Here is a 23,709-nt window from a genome sequence, read left to right on the forward strand (position 1 = left end):
TGACTGGCTGATCACTGCGATGGCCAACAACAGGGGTCTCAGGACCCCACTCTGCGATATCCCGGGATGCCTACTGTCATCCCATTCCAATCACCGTCTGGCAAGCAGCGGTAATCAAAGCAACGCATGGCATACAGGTGCACCTTAGTGCCTTAAAGCCCAGGCACTGAAAGCATACCTATAAGCACTGCGTCCAAAGGGGTTAAAGACACAGCCAGGTTTTATTTTATTTTATCTTTAGATCCACTGAACCATATGTGGGCTTGTGTTTTGCAGGACCAATTGTACTTTGTAATTACACAATAAGTATGTTAAAATTGTCCTATTTTGACCCCTATAACTTTTTTATTTTTCAGTATACAAGGCTGTATGAGGTCTCATGAGGGCTGCGCCATGATCTGTAGTTTTTGTCTGTACCATTTTGGTTTTGATGGAACTTATTGATCACTTTTTATAAATTTTTTCTGACATATGATGTGACCAAAAATCTGCAAATTTGGTGTTCAGTATTTTTTATAACATTCACCAAGCAGGATAATAAACATCATATTTTAATAGTTAGGACATTTATGCATACGGTTATATGGAAGTGGTGTTTTTGGGTTTCTTTATATTTTTTTTTATTTTTATGGGAAAAGGGGATGATTTATAATTTTATTCGGAGGGAGCTTTATATATTTTGTAAAAATATAGTTTTAATATTTGTTTTACACTTTTTAATTCCCCATAGGTGACTATTAATAGCAATCATTAGATTGCTATGCACTGTTCAGTACTATGTAATGTCATAGTACTGATCAGTACTATCAACCATCTTCTTGTACAGACTGTCTCTCAAGACTGCACAAAAATATTGGCCATCCTGCATGCCGGAAGGAGGGGAGAAGTCCTCCGGCAGCCATATGAGCTCATCAAACCCCCCGACAGTTGTTCTAATGAGCCCACCTGAATGCACCAGAACCTGTTTTTTCATAATCAACATTGATCACAGCATGTATAGGGTTAATGGCAGACATCAGCGTGATCACTCATGTCAGGTTTCACCATCATTACAAACCTACTGTAAGAGCAGTGAGACTATAGAACTCTCTGCCACATGATGTTGTGATGCCTGACTCAAGAAACAAGTTCTAGGGTAGCCTGGATGTTTTTCTAGAACAATATAATATTACAAGTAATGGAAACTAGATTTATGTGGACAAAACGTTGACCCAGGGATTTTTTTTTAGATTTTGAACTCGATGGACTGTTGTCTTTTTTCAACCTTACAAACTATGTTACAATGTGACACATTAGTAAATCTTCCCAATGTATTCATGCAAAATGTGTCATGATAATATTTGTGAAGTTTATTAAGCATGTGATTAAGTTATTTTTTCATCTTAGGCAGATGCACCATCATTGGAGTATGAAACACTAACTGCAAAGTTTCACTTTGTGGACCTGGCTGGTTCTGAGCGTTTGAAAAGAACTGGGGCAACTGGAGAGAGAGCTAGGGAAGGAATTTCCATTAACTGTGGATTGGTGAGTTTGTGCTGTATATTTCCTATGGCTATATTAATTCACAGTTTTTTGCGCTCATCTTAAAGGGGTATTTCAGGATTTTTTTATTTGGCTATGCTACAGGAGCTGTAAAGTTAGTGTAGTTCATAATATAGTGTCTGTACCTGTATGTGACGGTCGTCTCACAATTTTTCTGTGATTATCGCCCCAATATAAATTTTTAACAGCATACAAAATTACTCATGTCTCGGGATTTCCCAGCTTGCAGTGCATGGAGACCTGACATAACTAGTCAGGTGATCAGAGGGGGCCTATCCTGCTTCAATTTTGCAGCAGCTGTAAGCCCCCTGGTTAGAAAACACTGTGTTTCAATGGGTGGGTGACTGATGTGTGGGTGGAAGGAAAATGATCTCAAACTTTCAAGCATGGAACTGTGAGATGTGTAGTTTAGAGAACAAAATGCAACAGGAAATGCCTAGTTCTGGCAGGTAAGTACTAACATCACCTTATGGTGGATAACCCCTTTAAGCCCATAAAATGACTAAAATGCAAAACAAAAAAAAAATATATCAAAAAGGTTTGACATGTTTTTAGCCCTTGTTTAAAATTGTTATCAAAGATCAAGATTTATCAAAACCAGTGCAGAGGAAAAGTGGAGAAGTTGCCCATAGCAACCAATCAGATTGCATCTTACATTTTTTCAATGGTCCTTAGAAAAATGAAGCCATCTGATTGGTTGCTAGCACAAATTGTAATACATTTCTCCCTTTGGCTGTATTTTTAAGCACTGTATAGACTACAGCAAAAGTTCTAGACTAAAAAGAAACATCTTTTCAGAGACCACCTCCTAACCTCCTCTGAACCTGAGCTCCCTTTAAAGGTTACCCAAATGTCTTTTCTTAGTATACTAGAAAGAAAGCAAAATACGCTTCATGGTTTTGTATCATCATGTAACAGGAAAAGTACAGTGTGAATGATGCGCTTTCCAAGGATTGTTGTGCGGTCTCCATTTAGCCTTCCCTTCCACAAACAGACAAGCCAGTTTGGACACTCCTCCACAGAAACAATGGGATTCTGCTTGGTGCTGGACATACTTCTAAGCAAAGAGGCAATGCGTTTCGCGGTGACACACTGCCTCAGGCATGTTAACATAGGGTGGGGATGCCACATAAATAGTGCTAAATTAACCCATTCAGTGCTACATAAATAGTGCCAAATTAACCCATTCAAGGATAAAGCAAAACACATACCACAATTGTGCTACATACATAAATCCACAGAAAAAATCCCTCTCCCCCTCCTCCCCTCCCACTCTTCATTATTATGTTTATAATTATAACATATTATTTTCGGTTTCACCAAGTCACTTTGTTTCATATCCTTAAAGGGATTATCCACCATAAAGTGATTTTAGTACTTACTTGCCAGAGAGTAATCGACATGCTAAGGAAAGATCTATGCTTGTCTTGGAGCTAAACGGCTATGTTCTGAGTCAACCATAATGCTATGACTATCTTTTTTTGAACTGGCTATTTATTGTTGGGTTTCCCTTCCTCGAAATACATGTTCCATAATTCCTTGTTTGTAAGTGTGAGGTCGCTTTTTTCCCTCCCACACATCAGCCACCCCACCCATTAAAACAGACCTGTGATCCCTTGAATGCAATAGACCAGTGTTTTCTAACCAGGGTGCCTCCAGCTGTTGCAAACCTACAGTTCACTGCTGAATGATCTACCTCCCACCCAGTGGTCGCTCCACCCATTGAATCAAAGACAGGCTCCCTCTGAACACCTGACTAGTGATGTAATGTTTCCTGGGAAAACCTAAGACAGTGATTTTTTATGGTGTTAAAAATGAACCTTAGGGCACAGGTACAGACATTATATTATGGACTACACTAACTTTACAGCCCTTGTAGCATAGTGAAATAAAAAAAAAAATAATGAAATACCCCTTTAACCTTATTATACGCATGAGATAAAATTGATGTTGGGTATCCTTTGTTTTTTAAACACTGTTGTAAGATTTTTGAATATTCCACGATATCTAATGTGCAGTTCTTGCAAATCCGAAGATACTGTCCATAAGGCACGTGTAACAACCATTTAGGGTGATGAGAGCCTTTAAATCTTAGAAAACTGTTGACCTCAACAAATTAAAAAAATGTTTGAGTACTGATTTTACCTGAATCATTCTTCTTAATAAGTAAGTCCAAAAATTCTATCTAGTGTCATAGTGATGTAGGGTGAACTTCATGCCCCATAGATTATTATTTAAACATAGAACAAAATTGGGGAGTACCAAACCAAATGAAAAACAAGTCATCGCCAGCTGAGCTCATCAGACCAGCAGTCCTACATCTATTACGTTTCACAGGTTTTCTTCCCCTACCTCGGCTACGCTCTTCTTTGCTGCCACTGCCACTACCCTCCTGTTCTGAACAGGTCAGCTTCTCCTCAACTGGTTCCCACGTCCTGATGAACATGACATCATCTTCAACACTCCTCATCGTCCATGCCACTCCTCTCTGCTTGAACTTCTTGGGCTCCTTTCTTCCCACCAGCATAGCCACCATGACATCTTACAGTATCACCAGCACGCCTACCACCACTAGTCCCGCTTGTGCTACGCTCCGCCTCTAAATCTACCTCCACCACCTCAGCAACACACTACAAAGCTTGACTCTCCTCCTCACACAACTTCTTCCCATGGCTAGTGCTATCCTTCTGTGTAGTAGGGGTGGCAGACAAAGACAGAGATGAGGAAACACAGCATATCAGACAGACAGTTCCATCGTGCCATGTGAGTGTAGACACGGGTAAATCCACTGACAGGTCACTCACTGTAACATTGTCAGAACCCTCTGCCACCTCCTTAATACACTTGTAGTCCAGAATAGCCTAATTATCCTCTGAAACAGAATAGCCTCTGTCAGGCAGGGAGAACTTTGGATGGCTGACGTAGCTGCTACTACTACCACCAGGCACTGTTGCTGCTTCCTTTACTGGTGCTGGTACTGGCATCAGCATTCTTATTGCCAAAGGACTTGGCAGGGGTCTACTGACTTCTACCCGTCCAACATTTTGTTTACCAAGCATAGTTTTGAAGGATAGTTTGGATTTGTAGGTTAGTTTTCTTGCAAGCAGGTAGGTATAACGCAAGTTTGAATTACCCAAAAATAAGTAAATGTACAGACACATGAGAAGGCTAATGCTAAATGCTAACGGGATCCAGACACTTTTTAGTGTGCTGCCATATCCCAAACAGAAAGATGTAACCAGTGTTTGCTGACTCCAATATAATATTCACGAATAACGTATTAACAGGGCTAATCGCTGTTAAATGCGCACCCTTGTTAAGGTACTAAAATGTCCCAAAACAGAAACATGTAACTGGTGTTTGTTGAAACAAATATAATATTCACAAATAATGTACTAACAGGGCTAATCCCTGTGAAATGCACACCCTTGTTAAGGCTTTACTTTGTCCCAAACAGACAGATGTACCCGGTGTTTACTGAAGCCAATATAATATTCACGAATAGCGTATTAACAGGGCTAATCCCTGGGAAATGCATACACTTATTAAAGGGGTACTCCAGTGAAAACCTTTTTTCTTTTAAATCAACTGGTGGCAGAAAGTTAAACATATTTGTAAATTATTCACAAAGGAGGTAGTGCGGCACTGCGTGAGTGTGCTGGATTAGGAATGGCAGGTGGGAGTTGGTGTAGCTGTAATGCCTCTGGTGGTGCTCAGATACTATAATAAGCAAAGTTCATGATATCCGTGAAGAGAAATGAAAATATCGGCACTCACCAAAGTGGCTGCAGGGTCTTCTTTATTGAGACATACTCACATGCGGGGTACAGAAGAGAGGGGAGTGGGGGGACAAGTGGTGGCGACCGAGCTCTAGTTTCGCACACTTGGTGTGCGTCGTCCGGCCATGACCCATACTGCCTATGACTGCCTTATATGCAAGTGAACCTAGTGCTTCACCTATCACGCACCTGAACATCTCTCACATGATCAGGTGACGTGGTAGGGGGGAGGTGTGTTAAAAGCAAAGATAGTTAGAAGCATGCTGAGAGCTCCGTTTTGTCGTTTAACCCTATGTTGCCTGTGGCATTAGTTTTAATGATCCATAGTGTCTCCACTCGTAATAATTTCGATTCTATTCGTTCATACTTATTACATGACACTTTTTCTAATCCTACAAAGCGTAGTACATCAGGGTTATTATTATGGGCTTCTCTTACGTGGGCCTGCAGACGGGACGCTCCTGGCTTTCCAGCGCGTATGGTATAAAAATGTTCCCTGATACGCATCTGGAGCTGGCGTTTCATCTGGCCTATGCAGAAGAAGCCACAGGGACATATTATAGCATAGACAACATTTTTCGTACGACAGGTAATTAACTCTTTAATAGTATGAAAGACTGCTCCTAGCCTTACGTGTTTAGTTTCCCAGCAATATCTGCATTGATTGCAGTTTTTACACTGGTGGGTACCTTTAGGTGTGATGTCACTAAGCCAGGTTTCTTTTTTCGCTGATGTATTGCTACTCTTAGATTTATTTCTCAATTTATCTCCTATAGTGAGGTTCTTTCTGTATGTTATGCGTGGTTTGTTTTCTGCTCTTTTTTTCAGATCCTCATCGGCTTCCAATAGAAACCAGTTTCTACGTATAGCTCGCTCTATCACTGGATTCATAGGAGTTTTTTGGAATACAAAGGTGAATCTTTCTTTTAGATTTTCCAACGTATTAAGTGGATTTTAATTTTTAAGTAGATCTTCCCTCTTAGTTATCGCTGAGAGATGTTCAGGTGCGTGATAGGTGAAGCACTAGGCTCACTTGCATATAAGGCAGTCATAGGCAGTATGGGTCATGGCCGGACAAAGCACACCAAGTGTGCGAAACTAGAGCTCGGTCGCCACCACTTGTCCCCCCACTCCCCTCTCTTCTGTACCCCACATGTGAGTATGTCTCAATAAAGAAGACCCTGCAGCCACATTGGTGAGTGCCGATATTTTAATTTCTCTTCACGGATATCATGAACTTTGCTTATTATAGTATCTGAGCACCACCAGAGGCATTACAGCTACACCAACTCCCACCTGCCATTCCTAATCCAGCACACTCAGCACACGCAGTGCCGCACTACCTCCTTTGTGAATTGCTACCTATCTAGTCCTCTAATAGTGCAGAGCACGCACAGCAGACTTGCCAGTCAGCAAGAGTGTGACACACCTGGAAATCATGGAAATAGATGAGCAGGCCATGTTGGAGCAACTAGACGCAGCGATACTCACAGGAAGAGAGGATGTGGGGGGATATTTCCTTGACTGTAACCTCAAGGAAGAAGTAGAAGTTATCAGTCTGAAGACCCTTGAACATCGTATTACCACATTATCATAGAAGGAAATTGCATCCTTCTGGACAATTCATTCACTACAATCGTATGAGCAATGCGACAGAGCCCCTAGAGGCTTACGTATGTATAAGCAACCGGCAATTTTCCAGGATGATGCTATTTTTACTCAAACATGGATCCAAGCTCATCACGAACACGCTATGAAGCTACTGCATATAGTCCTCACACGTAATCGCATAGAGCACGACAAAATCACAGAACGTTTACAGGAAGCAAAATTGGAATACATTAAAAGATCATCACCCGATCAAACCAACCTATTCTTAGAGAAATTAAAAGATAGATTGCTACCATTACAGGAAGATCTGAAAATTAAGAAGCGCGATAAATTTGTCAGAGATAAAAGGGACTATGATAAGAATGAGGAATTTATCTGGCAGAATAAGAATCCTGCGAACAAACCAGGAAATAAAAAAGCCAGAAACCACAAACCCAAAACAGATAAATATTATAACAATCCAACCACAAGCCACCATAGCACAACGGAGAAAAAAACGCATAAGGAAACGCCACTACATTCTGAACAAACATCTACTAATAAATATGAAGCCATCCCTTTAGAGAAAGAAAAAGAATTAGAAGAGGAAGACAAAAGGCAAAGAATAACCGACCAAGACCCATCAATGCAAGAACCAAAGAAGAAGAGGACTGCAACATGGAGGAACAAAACCTAAATTCCCATGTCATCAATCTTACCACCGAACCACTGGACTCAGCCACTATATCCCTCCTCACGAAAGGACTTAATTATGGACTTTCAGAATGTTTCAATGAGACTACTTTCGAAATAGACCTAGCAAGGGCCACTCGAGAAATCAGTTTACATAAATTTTTCTCAAATAAACCTACATCTAGTCAGCAGATATGTGAGAGTGACAATCGTATATGTATAGGTCCCCTAGGGTTCTTCCCTCCCGATACTGATGGTACAGACAGAGAATGCATAGCTATGTTAGCTACAGGTTTCGAGCAAGATAGGAAGTCTACTGATAACCCTGGTAAGGAGAATAGTTTTTTCAATAAAGGGAAAAAATCTAAATTTAATCCACCAGTTACACAAGGCAGTAGTATAGACTCCTTTGTCAAAGCCGTCACAATAGAGACGTAAAAGCTATGATATACCCGAATCCTACCATGAATCTCTCCAGTCAAGAATGGCACTAAAATGGTTAGAAAAAAGGGAGGATATTACTGTAATTCGTGCCGACAAGGGGGGGGGAGTGTCGTAGTGCAATATACATCAAAATATATGGAGGAAGCTGTCAGACAGCTGGCTGACACTGAGACATACACCCCCAGACCCAACCCCCAGAATTCTCAATAATGTGAAGTCATTCTTGCATAAATATGTTACTAGAAAGGTTATATCAGAAAAAAATGCTGAAAAATTATTACCTGATATTGCAAAACCAGCACGATGGTACCACTTGCCAAAAGTCCATAAATCGCTGAGCCGACCCCCAGGCAGGCCAATAGTAGCCGGGATCGGCTCAGCGACCGAATTTTTGTCTCAATACCTAGACTGGGTTCTTACCCCATTACAAACATCTATATTGTCACATGTAAAGGACACTAAGCATCTTCTTCAAATTTTAAAAGAAGTTCATGTAGAAGGAGGGAATAGTCTATGTTCGATAGATGTCACTAGCCTGTATACCCGTATCCCCCATGAGGCGGGTATACAGGCAGTGAAAGAGTCTCTCACACAAGCTAATGTTTCTGAGAATATGATTGAATTCGTGACAGAGGGCCTTGATTTTGTACTTCACAATAACACCTTCATGCATGGCGAACGATGGTACAAACAGAAGACCGACACCCCTATGGGGACACCGGTCTCCTGTGCCTATGCAAATTTATTTTTGAGTAGTTTTGAAAATCGGTTTATATACAGTACCACCAATCCATATCTCCCTTTCATAAAAATGTATTATCGCTATGTTGACGATATCATCCTAATATGGACCGGCACGCAAGCTTTATTTAATGAGTTCACAACATACTTGAATAACAATAGCGTGAATATGCATTTCACCAATAACTGGGTGTATAAGTTTAGGTATGCGAGAGCGTGTGTGTTGAGCCCTGAGACGGTGAGCCAGAAGCTTCCCAGCTCTATTGTCCTGAGCGTAATAGGTCGCTCTGGTTTTTCTATAAGCTTTTTCATAAGCTGTCAACAAAAAGCATCGCAGGTCACGTCTCAAGGTCCCAAGTTGAGTCGCTAATGTGGTGGAAGGGGTAAGTTTGTTAATTGCCTCCAGATCCCTTATTTGAGTTAGCAGTTGGTTAATCTGATTATCTCTTTGCTTTTTAAGCGTCGCCCCGTATTTTATGCATAGTCCCCTCACTACTGCTTTATGGCAGTTCCATAAAATAAATGGGCAAGAAACTGACTGGTGATTTGATAGGAAATATTCCTGTATGTCACTCTGCAATCGTTTGGAATGCTCCTGGTGGGACAGCAAAAACTGACTCATGCGCCACATGTGAGCTTGAGGGGATGATACTTCATCAGCTAGAGTCAGGGTGATAGCTGCATGATCCGTCCATGTTATCATTTCTATCGAGGAGCTGGCCGAAGCCGGTAGAAGTGAGCTGCCCACCAGGAACATATCCAATCTTGCATAAGAATTATGCGCCGCTGATAAGAAGGTATATTCTCTCGCTAGAGCATTGTGAATGCGCCAGACATCATATAACTCATGCTTCCACGCCCAAGATGAGAGAGAAAGTGAGGGTAATCTAGATTGTGAGGTCGAATCCACAGAAGGTTCCATTACTGTGTTGTAGTCCCCACAGAGCACCAAGGAGCCCCAAGTCTGTCTGTTAACTAGTGTCAGAAGTTTGTTTAAAAACCTAATTTGGCCCTTATTAGGTGCATATAGCACTACTAAAGTTAGACGTATGTTATTGATCGTGCATCGCAATATGATAAATCTCCCTTTAGGATCAGACACCATCTCCTGCAGCTGAAAGGCTACCGTATTTCTAATTCCCACCAACACCCCCCTAGATTTGGAGGAGAAATGAGATTGATAGATATGTGGAAAATTAGAATTCTTTACTCTATGAGCATCCTTGGAGAGGAGGTGTGTCTCCTGTGCACAGACAACATCACACCCCAGGGATCTGACCTCCTTCCAAAAATGGGAACGCTTGTGAGGAGCATTGAGACCATTAACGTTTAAACTAGCTAGCTTTATCACCATTGTACAAGTAGTTCAGATACGACATATAGGCTTGTTAGCAATAGAAATAGGAGTGAGCGCGCCGCCCAGCCAGCACGCGCCCTCTCACATAAAGTAGGCAAGGCACATAGGTCTGAATCAGTAGTGTAGGATGGCATATACTTAAGCTTTAAACAAAAATCACACGTAAAAAACAACATAAAACAAACAAATGTGACACCAAAAAGAGAGCCATACCACAGAGTACACAGCAAAGTAATAGAGTATACAAAATCAACTTTATTAATACAATTTTAGTAATAAAAAATTTCAAATATTAAAATTGGAAAAGAGAATAAATAGGCACTGGTGAACATACAAAGATGTAGGGAAATGGTAGGACACAAATACATCAAAATATGCAAGTATCAGGAGTAAATGCCACTATAGCTGGTAGGATACAAGGGTGCTGCCAACCAAAACTATGCAATAAAGGGTGCCAAACCATACCTACACCTGAACCCCAACGATCGTTTCGCTGTTATGCCGCTTCTTCAGGGGGCGTGAAGCGGCATAACAGCGAAATATTAAAATTGGAAAAGAGAATAAATAGGCACTGGTGAACATACAAAGATGTAGGGAAATGGTAGGACACAAATACATCAAAATATGCAAGTATCAGGAGTAAATGCCACTATAGCTGGTAGGATACAAGGGTGCTGCCAACCAAAACTATGCAATAAAGGGTGCCAAACCATACCTACACCTGAACCCCAACGATCGTTTCGCTGTTATGCCGCTTCTTCAGGGGGCTTGAAGCGGCATAACAGCGAAACGATCGTTGGGGTTCAGGTGTAGGTATTTTGATGTATTTGTGTCCTACCATTTCCCTACATCTTTGTTCACCAGTGCCTATTTATTCTCTTTTCCAATTTTAATATTTGAAATTTTTTATTACTAAAATTGTATTAATAAAGTTGATTTTGTATACTCTATTACTTTGCTGTGTACTCTGTGGTATGGCTCTCTTTTTGGTGTCATAATTACCATTACATACCTTTACCTACTATATATGTAGGGTTATATTTACCTTTGGTGACATAAAACAAACAAACAATAGTGCATGGCACCTTGGGAAGGTACCAGCATCTGTAGGAGGGCAACAGTCCACTCTGAAACCGGACGGGGACAGGTCACCAACAGGGCCCCACATCCCTCTCATATGAAAGGAACATAATTACTGCCATCTACCGTTCAAGCTGTAGACCAGTCCTGGGTCAGCCGCGCTTGAGCTGCTGCAGTGGATGGCTGCGCGGGTTGTGCCATTTCTAGATTCCAGGTGTGGAGAAGCGCACGTCCCTCATCTAGGGAACGGATATTGTGTATGGAGTTCCCCCTCTTGATCAGCAGCCGAACCGGAAAGCCCCAACGGTATGCGATGTTAGCTGTACGTAGAGCTTGGGTCACTGGTTGAAGCAGTTTGCGCGCTTGAAGGGTTGCCGCTGATAAATCTGCGTAGACCGCTATCTGATGATACGGAGCTGGTAAACCATTCCGTCTACGTGAAAGTTCCATTACTTTTTCTTTGGTTGTGAAAAAGTGCACTCTGGCCAATACGTCTCTGGGGGTGGTGTCTGGGAGGTGCCTCGGCCGAGGTATCCTATGCGCTCTGTCTACTGCAGCCTCCTGGTCAGTGCATGATGGCAGTGCCGCTTTAATCAGCGAGCGGACGTATTCTGGTATGTCCGCTGGTGGAATAGATTCAGGCAATTTTATATTGTTGCGGCGACTGCGGTCTTCAAGGTCCGCCACTTTTGCTTTAAGCGCCGCCACTTCCTCATCTAGTTCTGTGTGAGAGTCTATGAGGATGTTGTGTGAGGAAGAGAACTCCTCAAACTTAGTCTCCAGGTGGTCCACTCTCTCCCCCAGGTCCTCCACAGAAGCTCTGACAGGAGCAACCACAGCATTCATATCCAACATTACTGAGCGTCGCAATACCATAAGCATAGCCTTCATGGAGACGTCTGTCAAAGCCTCCCCGGTTACTGTTATAGAGTCCAAAGCTGCATCCCCTGCTGTAGAACTCAGTATAAAAGGTGCCTCCGTACCTTTCTGCAGACTTTGAAGCCGAAGAGACTGCGATGTTGTCGGAGAGGCAGTATTCAACTTCCCTGGTTGGCTAAGTGGCAATGGCACAGGAGAGTCGTGCTGCGACCGCTCAGAGCCGCCCGCTGGCGAGGGAGCCTCCTCAGCAGGAGAACGGGACGAGAGCCTTTGTCTGCTTCTGTTTCTTTCCTCCACCGGAGTGAGATGATATAGCTCTGGGTCAGACAGGGATCTGCGTGGCGGTGTACTGTCTGGTTGCCGCTTTTCCAGTGCATCTGCTGTTGAAGACGCAGGAGAGGTTGCGAGGGAAGAGCCGCCGGCGCCAACTTGCGAGGTACGGGCCGCCCGGGTAAAGCTGAATTTAGCCAGCAAAATGCGCCCGGTGGTTCTTTTTCTCCTTCCCGGCATGTCAGGCAGTGTTTCCGACACTTAGGGAGCCTAGTTCCCTGCGGTAATCGCTAGTTTTAGCCGCTAGAATGGGTGTGTGGTGCGGAGCTACTCTGCTAGCCGACCATCCACTCCGGCTGCCTTATTGAAGGGAACTGTATAATTACTGAAAATTACAGAAAAACTGTAGCTAAAAACACACTGCTACATTTTAATAGCTCCCACAGATTTATGACAAAAAAGAACATTCCATATGGGCAATTTATTCGCCTAAAAAGCAATAACAGTAAAAATGATACTTATGTAATACAGGCTAATGAGTTAGTAACAAGGTTAAAAAAGGCAACTATCCTGATGATGTAATAAATTATGGTAGAAATAAAGCAGAGATAACTAAGAGGGAAGATCTACTTAAAAATAAAAATCCACTTAATAAGTTGGAAAATCTAAAAGAAAGATTCACCTTTGTATTCCAAAACACTCCTATGAATCCAGTGATAGAGCGAGCTATACGTAGAAACTGGTTTCTATTGGAAGCCGATGAGGATTTGAAAAAAAGAGCAGAAAACAAACCACGCATAACATACAGAAAGAACCTCACTATAGGAGATAAATTGAGAAATAAATCTAAGAGTAGCAATACATCAGCGAAAAAAGAAACCTGGCTTAGTGACATCACACCTAAAGGTACCCACCAGTGTAAAAACTGCAATCAATGCAGATATTGCTGGGAAACTAAACACGTAAGGCTAAGAGCAGTCTTTCATACTATTAAAGAGTTAATTACCTGTCGCACGAAAAATGTTGTCTCTGCTATAATATGTCCCTGTGGCTTCTTCTACATAGGCCAGACGAAACGCCAGCTCCAGATGCGTATCAGGGAACATTTTTATACCATACGCGCTGGAAAGCCAGGAGCGTCCCGTCTGCAGGCCCACGTAAGAGAAGCCCATAATAATAACCCTTATGTACTACGCTTTGTAGGATTAGAAAAAGTGTCATGTAATAAGTATGAACGAATAGAATCAAAATTACTACGAGTGGAGACACTATGGATCATTAAAACTAATGCCACAGGCAACATAGGGTTAAACGACAAAACGGAGCTCTCAGCATGCTTCTAACTATCTTTGCTTTTAACACACCTCTCCCTACCACGTCACCTGATCATGTGAGAGATGTTCAGGTGCGTGATAGGTGAAGCACTAGGTTCACTTGCATATAAGGCAGTCATAGGCAGTATGGGTCATGGCCGGACGACGCACACCAAGTGTGCGAAACTAGAGCTCGGTCGCCACCACTTGTCCCCCCACTCCCCTCTCTTCTGTACCCCGCATGTGAGTATGTCTCAATAAAGACCCTGCAGCCACACTGGTGAGTGCCGATATTTTCATTTCTCTTCACGGATATCATGATATTTGTAAATTACTTCTATTAAAAAATCTTAATCCTTTCTGTACTTATTAGCTGCTGAATACTACAGAGGAAATTCTTTTCTTTTTGGAATGCTCTCTGATAACATCACAAGCACAGTTCTCTATGCTGACATTATTATAATAATAATAATAACGCTTTACTTATTGTTGTCCTAATTGGGATTTGAACCTAAGTCCCCAGCACTGCAAGGCAGCAGTGCTAACCACTGAGCCACCATGCTGCCCTTAGCATACATCTGCTATGAATGAATTTTCTCTGTAGCATTCAGCAGCTAATAAGTGCTGGAAGGATTAAGATTTTTTAATAGAAGTAATTTACAAATATGTTTAACTTTCTGCCACCAGTTGATTTAAAAGAAAAAAGGTTTTCACCGGAGTACCCCTTTAAGGCGCTACTATGTCCCAAACAAACAGATGTAACCGGTGTTTGCTTAAACCAAAATAATAGTAGCACAACAAGCAGTTAACTGAGAAAAGCTGTGCTGCGGCAGACCTGTCTGATCGCAATACCTATGCAAAGTGCCCTTAAGTGCCCTAAACATAGCGCTTTACTCCGCAAACACTATGCTGTGTTTAGGGCACTTTGCCCTATTTGCACTTTGTATTGCGATCATACAGGTCTGCAGCAGCACAGCTTTGCTCAGTTAACTGCTTGTTGTGTTTTGTCTTTTGTGTCAACCTTTAGCCCATTAAGGACGAGCACTGTAAATGTACGGCCCTGCTAAGTGACACAGCGCCGTACGACGCTGCGTTCCTTGGCTGCTGTTATCAGTCTGAGACCCCCCCCATTACAGTGATCGTTGTGATTCGCCCATCAATTCTGACCGGAGAATCATCCATCTTCCGGGCCAATTGGGTCTCCTGTGACCCGGTAGATAGAGGTGATTGGGGCTGTACGGGACATGATCGATGGGATTGGCCGGTTTCGACCGACCGTCCAATCTGAATTCCCGTTCCTCTGCTCTGCCCACTCACTTCAGTTTGGGTCAGTGAACAGAGCAGAGCTGCGCCCCCCCCCCAACCTGCTGTGGTGAGTGTTGAGGGACAGGTTACAGGAGGCAGGGAGAGGTTAGGTAGGGAGAAAAAAAAAGCTGTTTGCATCTTCACCCCTGTACTGTCTGGGGGTCATCTGACTGACCCAGACAGTACTTTATGGTGCTGCTGCCTCACCCCAGTTTTTTTTTTTTGCCACCAACAACAGCTTGGTCCTGCGTGGCTGGACCGTGATTGCTGATCACTAAACTTTTTTTTTACTGATCAGCTTTTCTGGGGGTGTAAGGTTTTTTTTTTTTTTCTTTGCAGTTTTTAGATTTTTTTTTAAACTATTCTGTGCATCTTGCGAGAACTGAGCGCTGATCAGTGAAGCACTTCACTGATCAGCATTCAGCGTTTTTTTTCTTTTTTTTACTGTTACCGTAAAAAACACACTACACTTTTTGAAATAAAGTGCAAGCAAAACACACATAAGGTCCTCAGACCTTATAGCGCCATGCGCAAAACCAGAAGATGGTACAAAAAAGTAGCGGTGTACATGGTCCAGACAGCATTGTACAATGCTTTTGTACTATTTCGAAGTGCTAGCAACACGGGAACATTCCTTCAGTTTCAGGAGGTAGTGATCAAGGCCCTTATCTTTGGCGACCAGAATGGAGTGGGCCCAGGGGAAGAAGGTACGGTCACAGAAAAGATGCCGAGTTTGTTCTAAAAAAAGGGATAAAAAAGGACGCAAATTTCCAGTGTGACACCTGTCCTGAATAACCAGGCCTCGACATCAAAGAATACTTCAAGGCGTACCATACGTCTATGGAGTACAAAATTTATGATTTACCCTATTATTATATCTTTCCCCAAATTAACTGTGCTTTTTTACATGAGCCATGTGGCATTGTACAATGCTTTTATTCTTTTCCAATGTGTTGGTGGCATTGTACATGAGCTTGGACCACGGCTATGTACAGCGCTTTTCCGATGCAATGGCAACACAGGGACATTCCAGTCCCTGGTTGTAATAATCCCCAAAAAGTCCCAAGAACATTGATCGAGGGATTTATTCTGCCAGAGTCGGGAAGGAATTTTTCTCCCTGGCATGGGTCAAATTAGCATTCGCCTCATAAGGGTTTTTTGCCTTCCTCTGGATCAACACAGTAGAGCATGCTGGGAGTCACAGTTTTGCAACAGCTGGAGGCACCCAGGTTGGGAAACACTGCAGTAGGGGAAGCTTTATTATCTGTGGTGTTTTGCTACACCACATGTAAGTAAAGCTCTGCAACTGTAAGCCGCTCCTATGCAAATCACTAATTTAGGCCTCAAATAAGCATGGAGCTTTCTCACTCCTGAGCCCTGTCACATTTGCCTGGCAACAGTTTAGGGCCACATATGGGGTATTTCTGTACTTAGAAGAAATTGCTTTACAATGTTGGGGGCTTTTTCTAATTGTACCTCTTGTGAAAAAAGAAAAGTTGGGGGCTACACCAGCATGTTAGTGTAAATAAAATTACATTTTCTACACTAACATGCTGGTGTAACCCCATACTTTTACATTTCACAAAAGGTAAAAGGAGAAAAAGACCCTCAAGTTTGTAGCGCATTTTCTCCTGAGTACAGTGATACCCCATATGTTGGTGTAAAGTGCTCTGCGGGCGCATAACATGCCTCAGGAGTGAGAGTGTACCATGTACATTTGAGGCCCAAATAGTTTTTTTTGCACAGGGGTGGCTGATAATTGCAGCGCTTCTGACATAAACCCAAAAGAAAAACCACCCACATGAGACCCCATTTTGGAAATTACACCCCTCACGAAATGTAACAAGGGGTTGCAGTGAGCATTTACACCACAGAGGTGTCTGAAAGATTTTTGGAACAGTGGTCTGCGAAAATGAAAAGTTTTTCATATACACAACCCACTGTCCCACAAATCTGTCAAATGCTAGTACAGTGTAGATGCTCACTGCACCCCTTGTTACAATCCTCGAGGGGTGTAGTTTCCAAAATGGGGTCACATGTGGGGGGATCCACTGTTCTGGCACCATGTAAACGCACATGGCCCCCCGACTTCAAAGACAGCCAAATTCTATCTCCAAAAGCACCAATGGCGCTCCTTCTCTTATGAGCCCTGTTGTGCGACTGCAGAGCATTTTACGTTCACATATGGGGTATTTCCTTACTCAGAAGAAAAAGCCTTCCAAAATTTGTAGCCCAATTACTCCCATTACCCCTTGTGAAAATAAAAAATTTGAGGTAACACCAACATTATACTGCAAAAAATCAAATTTTTAATTTTTTTATGTCCACTGTTCAAAACATTTCTGAGGTGTAAATACTCGTGTTTCGTAACCCCATGTTACGTTCCTTGAGGGGTGTAGTTTTCGAAATGGTGTCACATGTGTGGGGGGTTCCACTGTTCTAGCACTATGGGGGCTTTGTAAACGCACATGGCTTCAATTCCAGCCAAATTCTCTGTCCAAAAGCCTTTTTTTTTTACTATTAGCTCTTGTGAAAATGAAAAATGTTGAGTAACACCAGCATCTTAGTGAAAAAAATAAAAATTTTCATGTCCCACTTTAACGAGAGTTCGTCAAACACCTGTGGGATGTTAAGGCTCACTGTACCCCTTGTTACATTACTTGAGGGGTGTAGTTTCCCAAATAGTGTGCCATTTGTTTTTTTTGCTGTTCTGGCACCATGGGGACTTCCTAAAGGCAACATGCCCCCCAAAAACCTTTTTAGCAAAATTCTCTCTCTTAAAGCCAAATTTCCATTCTCAGAAGAAATGGGGTTACACATTTTGGAGGACTTTTTCTCCTAATACCCCTTGTGAAATTGAAAAATTTGGGGTAACACCAGCATTTTTGTGAAAAAAATTAAATTTTTCATTTTCACATCCCACTTTTAACGAAAGATTGTAAATTACGTGTGGGGTTTTAAGGCTCACTGGTTCCCTTTTTACGTTCATTGAGGGGTGTCGTTTCCTAAATAGTGTGCCATGTGGTTTTGTTTGCTTTTTGGCACCATGGGGGCTTCCTAAATGCGACATGCCCCCCAAAAACCATTTCAGCAAAATTCTCCCTACAAAATCTCAGAGTTGCTCCTTCCCTCTTGAGCACTGTAGTGCGCCCACAAGGTACTTTACAGTCATGGCCATAAATGTTGGCACCCCTGAAATTTTTCAGGAAAATAAAGTATTTCTCACAGAAAAGGATTGCAGTAACACATGTTTTGCTATACACATGTTCATTTTCTTTGTGTGTATTGGAACTAAACCAAAAAAGGGAGGAAAAAAAGCTAATTGGACATAATGTCACACCAAAATCCGAAAATGGGATGGACAAAATTATTGATACCCTCAACTTAATATTTGATTGCACGCCCTTTGATAAAAAAATAACTGAAATCAGTCGCTTCCTATAACCATCAATACGCTTCTTACACCTCTCAGCCGGAATGTTGGACCACTCTTCCTTTGCAAACTGCTCCAGGTCTCTCTTATATCTATATCTCTCCACAGGTGTTCAATGGGATTTAGATCTGGACTCCAGCTTTGTTGCCATCCATTTCTGGGTGCTTTTTAACATATGTTTGGGGTCATTGTCCTGCTGGAAGACCCAAGATCTCGGACGCAAACCCAGCTTTCTGACAGTGCCATAGATTGCAAACTTTTTGATAATGTTGCACACTGTGGACAAAGGCAAATCTAGATCTCTGGAGATGGACTTGTAACCTTGAGATTGTTGATATTTCTCTACAATTTTGGTTCTCAAGTCCTCAGACAGTTCTCTCCTCCTCTTTCTGTTGTCCATGCTTAGTGTGGCACACACAGACACACAATGCAAAGACTAAGTGAACTTCTCTCCTTTTTATTTGCTTTCAGGTGTGATTTTTATATTTCCCACACCTGTTACTTGCCCCAGGTGAGTTTAAAGGAGCATCACATGCTTGAAAAAAACGTATTTTTCCACAATTTTGTCAATAATTTTGTCCAGCCCATTTTTGGAGTTTGGTAGCAGCATCCCAGAGTTATTAATGCATAAAATGACACAGGTCAGATTTGCAAAAGAAAGGCTGCGTCCATAAAGGAAATCTGTCAGTAGTATCACCCGCACTAAACTTCTTACACAGGCCTTTAGTGCGGGTGATGCTGATTAAAACGGTACTCACATTGTGTAAATTCGCCCAGACGTTCCTCCACAAATTGCTTTTTTCTATATATGCTAATGAGGACCTTGGGGCATGGGCAGAGCTCCGATCCGAGCTTCAGGCACCCTGACGTCATCTTCGCCAGGTGGACGCTGCGCCCAGCTCATCAATATTCATAAACCCCCTCCCTGCTCCTTTTATAGTACTGCGCATGCGCCGCTTACTAAGTCCTCCTGGAAGTGGCGTTCCCCTCGGCTTCACAGCTGCAGACGTCATTGCACAGTAAGAGGTAAAACTATCAAAAAGATCTCTAGTTCTGCTGAGGATGGTTCCATATTGACAGATCTGATGGACCGTAGAGTCGATGTAGCCTTTAAAAGATCTAACACCGCTGCGTCATGTCAAAGTGCTGTCGCTTTTGCTACATATGATGTATCATTTACATTAAGAAAATGGTTGAACAAAATGCAAGAGGACGTTGATGGTGTTGTACAAAGGGACGATATATTATCAGCCTTCAAACATGTAAATCTAGCTGACTACCTTTTTGTTGCAGCCAACCAACAGTTGAAGTTTGCTGCAGAAACCATGGCCTTATCAACTGCTGGGAGGAGGTCACTCTGGCTCCATCCTTGAGGAGGTGATAACCCCTCAAAGTATCACCTATGTAATCCGAGATACTAACGGAGATTATTTTAGCCTGAGCTAGATTAAATTATGTTTGACCTGTCCGATAAAAAAGGGAAATCCTTGCCACAGGTATCTAGACCCTTCTGAAGACCTCCACCTAGAGACAGATCCCCTCCCAGATCAAGGCAGTCAAGACCATCTGGTAGGCAATGTGGATATTGCGTTCCAGCAATAAAAAACAGGGACTTCATCCAGGCGCTTCCCCTCCAATTGGAAATCGTAGGAACAACCAGTTACTTTTAAAACATGGTTATTTTTATTTCTGTGCAACATAAAAGTTTCGAGACCTAGGACCGTCTCTTCATCAGGCATTATACAAACAAATGACAATGTGATCTTAAAAAGACCAGGAAGACTGTGCCACCGGGCCAGGGGTCATCGGACGTCACACACAGAAAATAAATCAATAAATATGCAGACGATACAAAAGTTGGCTCAAACCCCTAAACCATAAAGGGGACTTAATAAAAACATGGGTTTTCTATAAAAAAAACGATAAAATTTATAGTTGTGACAAACATGTACTGTATGTTACAAAAAGGAGAAGGAAAGAAAGGTATACCTAATAAAGTGGCCATACCCAATGCATTCACTGGTACTGAGATCGCTTTCTGAGCGGTGCGAAAAAGTGCTTTTTGCTGCACTGGGTGTACTCGATCCAGAGCCCGCGCTGTTAGGTCCCCGTTGTAAGGATCCAAATAGGCTGTGACCAGCCGTGACCCTTCCCTCGTAATGAATGAAACTCAGATCGAGGCAGTAAACGGCCGTAAACACACAAGCGTAGTAAAGTTGCTACGGCAGCTTGTAACCCAGGAGATTTTCTCTTGCAGAGTATGGTAAGTGTCTATCTGGTCTCCAAAGCATGTTAATTTGTGTTTAGCGAGAAGAATTATACTAATCGTAATATATATGATGATTAAATGGAATAAAACTGTTGTTAGTGATTATATAAATTATTATAAAGTGTAGAACAGATACAAATAATTAATTATAAAATAATTATAAATGAATCGCTACGCTGGGGTATACAGTTTTGGAGTTGTTGGCCGACCATTGTCTGTTGGGAATATTCACAACAGTAGGTAATGCTGTTATTAGAGGAATTGCTATAACAAAATATGTTACATTGTTTTTGATGAAGTATTTCATACAAAATGGAGTGTTTATTATAGAATGGTTTCTACTACCTCATTAAGGCCTCTAGGCGAGATGGTTCCCAGCTTGTACATCCAGTACACTTCCTTCTTCTTTAGTATATCAAATCGATTGGTGGCTTCCTCAGGGACATGGTCTATAGGGATAACCCTATAAATATTCTTCTGTTCCGGATGCACTATTGTGCAGTGCTTGGAGACTCCATGCAAGAGGAATTTATTCCTCACATTTTGCCTGTGTTTATTAAGTCTGTTCCTAAGAGGTTGGATGGTCCTACCCACATACTGTAGTCCACACATACATTCCAATAGATAGACTACGTATGAGGACTGACAAGATAGCCTATGTTTAAGTGGAAAAATTTATCCAGTGCTATTTGACATGAACTCCAATTTTTTATTGACTATTTCCTTGCAGCATAGACAGCGCTTCATGTTACAGCTATAGGAGCCGGGAGTTAATTTGTTTTTATTCTGTGTGAATTTATGTTGTTTTATTATACTTGGTGCTAAAATATTTTTCAGCCCTGCGATAGATCACGGCTGGTTTAATGGGTAGAACTGATTTTAAGGCAGAGTTGTTCTGTAGAATATTCCAATGCTTGTTTAGTATGTCTTTGATGTTCTTGGCAGTTCTAGAGAAGGTAGTGATAAAATTAAGTTTCTGTCCAACATCATCCTCTCTGGTTGGTTTAGTTTCCAGACAGTCACTCTGTTTTAAATCTTTTGTCCTGATATAGGCATCCCTAATGATAGCCTCAGGGTAGTTTTTCTCTTCGAAACGATCAGAGAGGATTTTAGCTTGGTTCCGAAAGGTGCTATCCGAAGTACAATTCTTTCTAATGCGCTTATATTGTCCATAGGGCACATTTTTGAGCCATGGTTTGTAGTGTGCACTGTTGAACTCTAAATAGCTGTTAACATCCACCGATTTAAAGTGGGTGGATGTAACAAAGTTTGCTTCAGTGTGTCCAATGCATAGATCCAGAAAGGTGATTTCTTCTGCACTATGTTCCAGCGTGAATTGAATTCCCCACCGGTTGGAATTCAATTCCTTTAAAGAGTATTTTATAGATGTGTCTGACCCTCTCCATAAAAAGAAGAGATCGTCTATATATCTTTTGAAGAAGATAATATTTGAAGAGAAATTGGGGTTATTACTGATATGAATCTCCTCAAAAACACCCATAAATAGGTTTGCGAAAGAGGGTGCGACCTTTGACCACATCGCCGTACAATGTTGCTGATGGAAGGTCTGTTTGTTGTATACGAAATAGTTATTTTTTAAAATAAATCTGAGGCCGTTAATGAGGAATGTTTTGTGTGATTCTGATAAATTGGGATCATTGTCCAAAAATTTCTTCACATCATGTTCGATGTTGGTGTAGAGCGATGTGACATCACAAGTGACAAGTTGTAGCCCAGGTTCCCAGGGCATTGATATTAGTTTCTCAATCAACTGAGTAGAGTCGCGGAGATAACTGGGAAGGTTGGTAACGTAATCTTGAAGGTAAAGGTCAATATAATGAGATAGATTGCTGTGAAGCCTTGATTAATGAAATTATTGTATTCACTACAATTTTTTTTGATGAAAGGGTCATTTATGACCCGTTTATAAAACTTTGCATAGTTACATAGTTACATAGTTAGTACGGTCGAAAAAAGACATATGTCCATCAAGTTCAACCAGGGAATTAAGGGGTAGGGGTGTGGCGCGATATTGGGGAAGGGATGAGATTTTATATTTCTTCATAAGCATTAATGTTATTTTGTTCCAGGAATGTATCTAATCCTGTTTTAAAGCTGTTAATTGCTCCTGCTGTGACCAGTTCCCGAGGTAGACCGTTCCATAAATTCCCAGTCCTCACGGTAAAGAAGGCGTGTCGCCCCTTGAGACTAAACTTTTTCTTCTCCAGACGGAGGGAGTGCCCCCTCGTCCTTTGGGGGGGTTTAACCTGGAACAGTTTTTCTCCATATTTTTTGTATGGGCCATTAATATACTTATATACGTTTATCATATCCCCCCTTAAACGTCTCTTCTCAAGACTAAACAATTGTAACTCCTTTAATCGCTCCTCATAGCTAAAATGTTCCATGCCCCATATTAGTTTAGTCGCGCGTCTCTGCACCCTTTCCAACTCCGCAGTGTCCCTTTTATGGACAGGTGCCCAAAACTGAACAGCATATTCCAGGTAAGGCCGTACCAATGATTTATAAAGGGGGAGTATTATGTCCCTGTCCCTTGAGTCCATGCCTCTTTTTATACATGACAATATCCTGCTGGCTTTGGAAGCAGCAGCCTGACATTGCATGCTATTCTGTAGTCTGTGATCTACAAGTACACCCAGATCCTTCTCTACCAGTGACTCTGCCAGTTTAATCCCCCCTAAGACATACGACGCATGCAGGTTATTAGTACCCAGATGCATAACTTTACATTTATCCACATTGAACCTCATTTGCCAAGTGGATGCCCAGACACTTAGTCTATCCAAGTGTCTGACAGAATTTTTATGGATTCAGCTTCATAATATTCAAAGTCCATGACAACCACTCCACCACCCTTATCTGCTGATCTAATCACTATTTCTTTGTTTTCTTTGAGACTTCTTAGAGCCTTTTTTTCTTCTGTGGACAAGTTATTTTTAGTTCTGTCTTTTTTACTTGTTTTGTTCGATAAATCTAATTCTTTTTGTACTAAA

The 23,709-nt window shown here is 41.8% G+C and overlaps 1 protein-coding gene across 5 annotated transcripts in view; it reads left to right on the top strand.

The window, feature by feature from the left end:
- The window catches only part of KIF21B (kinesin family member 21B), a 768,527-nt gene that overhangs the window by 67,812 nt on the left and 677,006 nt on the right, over positions 1-23,709 (top strand). For all 5 annotated transcript variants that reach the window (XM_056557611.1, XM_056557612.1, XM_056557613.1 and 2 more), the window contains exon 6: positions 1,387-1,524. In XM_056557611.1, the coding sequence (XP_056413586.1) occupies positions 1,387-1,524 (138 nt within the window). The remainder of the gene's footprint in view (positions 1-1,386; positions 1,525-23,709) is intronic.

This window comes from Hyla sarda, chromosome 2 (assembly GCF_029499605.1).
Source record: "Hyla sarda isolate aHylSar1 chromosome 2, aHylSar1.hap1, whole genome shotgun sequence".
Lineage (NCBI taxonomy): Eukaryota > Metazoa > Chordata > Amphibia > Anura > Hylidae > Hyla > Hyla sarda.